General features: G+C 40.3%; 1 protein-coding gene across 1 annotated transcript; it reads right to left on the bottom strand.

Moving 5' to 3' along the window:
* Positions 1-312: 312 nt before the first annotated feature.
* Positions 313-1,284, bottom strand: LOC119730010. The gene is made up of 2 exons (XM_038202800.1): positions 1,135-1,284; positions 313-789 (listed from the first exon to the last, which is right to left on the bottom strand). The coding sequence occupies exons 1-2, from the start codon at positions 1,282-1,284 to the stop codon at positions 574-576; spliced, it is 366 nt and encodes a 121-aa protein (XP_038058728.1). The 3' UTR covers positions 313-573.
* Positions 1,285-4,222: the final 2,938 nt, after the last annotated feature.

The raw sequence follows: 4,222 nt of genomic DNA, 5'->3' as shown, positions 1-4,222 counted from the left end.
AGCTACTCCTTTTTCATAACGCGTTTTTTTAAGAATGGATTGCTTGATATTTCATGATGCATGTAGATTTCTTTCTAGGCTGTTTTTTATGTAAGTCTCCTATTGCAGCCGTTCACTGGCAAGAGGTGTGTGTTAATAATTTTTTATTCATCTTGTTAATATATAGCAACCTATACCAACGTGGTATAGCGTGACCCATCCTCGTTCCTTTGGTTCGAGCAGTACGCTCCCACTATACCCGTTTGCCCGAGCTTACCGTTGCTCGGGACTGCATTTAGGAAATAAAATTTTAAAACAGACTTGGCCAAATACTATTATGGGTTTCATGTGCCAAATAAAAGACTTATTCAAATCGACTATGAATCAGTTTACATTGGAGCACAAACAACATATAATTTTTAGTGTGGATGGCTTCATTAAAAAAAAACAATGCACCCTTAAGTTAAGGGTGTACCGGCATTACATTCACTGTGTGGACTTCGGAACAAAGAGGTCCACATAAAGCAGGTAGCAGAGACGTTGTGTGGACTTGCCCGAGGTTATAAGATCATTTAATTTTCAGAGTGTTGATGATTATTTGATGAAAACCCAGATGGCTGGTACCATGAACGCGGTCAGCAGGACACTGAAGGGGATGGCGACCGGGGCTGAGTTGCAGCCATCCCCGTAACAGCACTGCTGGAAGACGCAGTAGTTTGTAGCGTTACATAGGAGATATTCCTCACCCAAACACTCGTCTCGGGTGTTGCAAGCTCGTGATGACACCAAATTGTCGTCATTGTAGGTTTTCTGTAAAATTAAAGAAGAGGTATGGTCCACTGTTGTCAGTTTGTTTTAGTGCAGCTTTCTGTAAAAGCATTTTACAACAGACAGAAGCGAAAGGAGGAAGAGAAAATAATTTTTTTTTTCAATAAGCACAAGAGAGAATAATCGGGTGCTTGGAAGTAGGTCGTAAGGGCGAAAAATGGGTCGATAGGTCAAATTCGTTTTTTTCGGGTAATCGATTAAGCTTGGAAATATCTTTCATTTGATATAAATATTGTCGCAAGGGGGTACAAAAAAAAATCTACTTTAGCATGTCCAACAAACCTTGGGTGTTTTTCCGTCAACGACTAGAGATTTGGGTGCACTTACCAAGCAGGTTTTGACGCCTGGGCACGGCTTCAGCCAGTCCTGGTGGTTGGATGCGTCGAACGGATCGTCACCACAGCCACTGTTTGCTGGCGTGCACTGGTAACAGTTGACGGCTTCACTCGGTGCCAAATGGGTCAAGAAAACTGTCATGAAACGAGAAAAAAAGGTGCGCCACGCCAGTTTTGGTATCAAGGTTTGACATAAAAATTGAAGGGTGGATTGATTTTATCGAAATTATTTTTGTGGTGTTCGAAAACACCTTCAGTAGGAGTCTAAGTACTGACCCACCGAAAGTATTACGAAAAGCGTTTCATGGAATTCTACTTAAATGTATTATAAGTCTTAAAGCCACTCAAGAAAAATCTACACAAGAAGAAAGTAGACAGGAAAGTCGAAACGGAAGATGTTAATGAAGTGCCTTTGTAAGATTCCTCTTGTCTCACAGTACATGTACATGGCCCAGAATTGTAATGACTCGAGTCAAGTACTTGACTCGAGTCCGACTCGAATCACAATTGTTGGTGTCTCGACTCGACTCGACCCCCTTTAGAGTCAATTACTCGACTCGACTCGAGTCCCTCACCAGAAGACTGGACTCGACTCGAACAAAAGCCAATAAGACCCGAGTCCCCCAGGAAATAAAAGCAAACTTCGGCGAAAAAAATATTTGCAGCGACTTGCAGTGTAATTTTGTTACGTTCACATCACTTTGCGAATACACTGCGGTAGAGCGGCCGCTTGTCGTGTACAAACAGCATGACAGACTCCCACCTTGTTTTTCTGGAACGCACAACTATCCCAAAACCTTACTTTAAACACATTTTCAAATTCTTGATTTCGTCATTGGCAAATTGAATTCGAACGCCAGCTATATGTATCCCCTCCTTTCAAAAAATTAAATAGATACATGTCCACTTTTAAATAATCAGGAACAGTTTTGCATGATAAAACTTTGTTTTGATGTTGTGATCAGCGAAGAAAATTTAGACCCGAAGCCATGAAATCTAAAACACGAAATATGAATACAATCTGGCAGAATGTCTTCAATTATTGATATTGTGCAATAATCACCAATGTTCAAAACGTCACAAGATTCCAAAACTATTGTGCATTATCATGCATCACTACAAAAAGATTGTCAACTCAACAACCAAGCCCATAGCAAGCTAGCGAGCCAGCAGGCTAGCAGGCTAGCAATAGCTATAGCAAGTTAGCAAGCTAAAACAAGCTACAGCAAGCTATAGCAAGCTGGTAAGCTATAACAAGCTAGCTAACTATAGCAAGCTAGTTTAAGCTAGCATGCTAGAGCAAGCTAGTCAGCAATAACAAGCTAGCAAGCTAGGCATTCTAGCAAGCTATAGCAAGCTAGCAAGCTAGGCAACCTAGCAAGCTATATCAAGCTAGCAAGATATAACCTAGCAAGCTAGCAAGCTATAATAAGTTAGCAAGCTATAGCAAGCTAACAAGCTATAGCAAGCTAGCAACCTATAGCAAGCTAGCAAGCTAGCAACCTATAGCAAGCTACAGCAAGTTAGCAAGCTACAGAAAGCTATATCGAGCTATAGCAAGCTATATCAAGCTATATAGCAAGCTAGCGAGCTATAGCAAGCTAGCCGCAAGCTGACAAACATGATAGCAAACAATAAAATATGGAAAAATTCTTTCACAACTTACCGCCCAGGAAAGCAGTCAAATAGAGAAAAGACTTCATAGTTATAGGCGTGATCCCTGGAAACTCAGGCTCAACTACATGCCAAAAAAAATCTTAGAAAATCAAGTTATAAAAAAACAATAAAGCCTACAAATCGTTCACTCGAAACAATAAGTTGTCTTTAGGAACATTTTAGTACTCAAAATAATTATGACTCCTGTATCAATTAACATGATCACTAAGTTTAACTATATAAGTTGATGTAATGTGATGATTAAGTTGGAATTATGGACACGAATTGAACTTATCAGTAACACATCTGCATCAAATATTATGCTAGAACTTCAACACACAACATCAGGGGGCGCTGTTGAACTACACTGCATGGGTCATATGTAGCTTGAGTATAACTCCAGCTGACATGCTCATCAGGAATTCACATGTAACGCTGGAGGCAGAACTATGTTATAAAGTGAGATCTTCAGAGACCCTAAAAAAACGGCATCCACAAAGGACCATTTTGTAGAGGCCGTTTAGTTACGATCTCACTTTTACAACGTGTTTCTGTCTCCAGCATTACGTGAGAATGCCTGATGTGCATGTCAGCTGGAGATACTCAAGCTATTATGGTCATTATGTTGCGTTCCAATTGTGTCGTGTTTATCGTGTTCACCGTGAATTACGCCAAGTTCACGAGTGGGTTTCAAATACTCACCACCAACACGCACGTTATGGTTCCCGCCAAAGATTTGTTTAGATGGGCAGACAAGAGTGAAAAAAATGGTGGATTGACACAGAAATTACAGACGATAAACAACTGATTTAGTCACCTATATATCAAACAACTCTTGAGAGCCATTTTGCCAACCCCCAACATAACATCATGTTAGACTGGTAAACAGTCCCGCTACACTCCCTCCCCTAGACAGATTCCAGTGGAGAAGTGACTCGGGCTCACACAATACTTGTGATCACGTTGAAAACTGTTATACAAATATAGATGATTCACGAAAGACAATTACTATATTTTGACGGATTTATGTTTGTTTCTAACTTCATTTGCACATAATGATTAGTTCCCATGATTCAGTTATTGCCAGTTCGAATTCAATAAACAGGCTCACGGCAATTGGCTCCTAATTCTTATAATTTTATAAATCAAGTTCAATTTCTAATCAAGTTCAGTCAATTTGCAATGTTCATGTGAAGCTAGCTGCGGATACATCTTGGCAGCTTCTTTCCACATCTATCCCATCATGTGTCCAGCACGATTGTTGATCCCTTTTTGATTTGGTGAACAATTGGTCGGTTGGTTGGATGGCAGATGAGTCGCAATTAGCGTTGACCCGTACCCCTCGACTTCATATGGAGGTCAATGAACTTTGTATACCTTATTTGTCGCTATTTATCACAACACAGACCAAAACAGGCAATGTG

This window comes from Patiria miniata, unplaced genomic scaffold (assembly GCF_015706575.1).
Source record: "Patiria miniata isolate m_02_andy unplaced genomic scaffold, ASM1570657v1 HiC_scaffold_22, whole genome shotgun sequence".
In the NCBI taxonomy this organism is placed as follows: Eukaryota; Metazoa; Echinodermata; class Asteroidea; order Valvatida; family Asterinidae; genus Patiria; species Patiria miniata.
The sequence above is the reverse complement of the archived record's forward strand: the minus strand, read 5'-3'. Positions and strand labels throughout refer to the sequence as shown.

Coding starts and splice junctions, on each gene's coding strand:
- LOC119730010 (XM_038202800.1), bottom strand. CDS start 1,284: ATGACAGTTTTCTTGACCCATTTGGCACCGAGTGAAGCCGTCAACTGT. Junction 790..1,134: donor CAGGCGTCAAAACCTGCTTG/GTAAGTGCACCC, acceptor TTAATTTTACAG/AAAACCTACAATGACGACAA.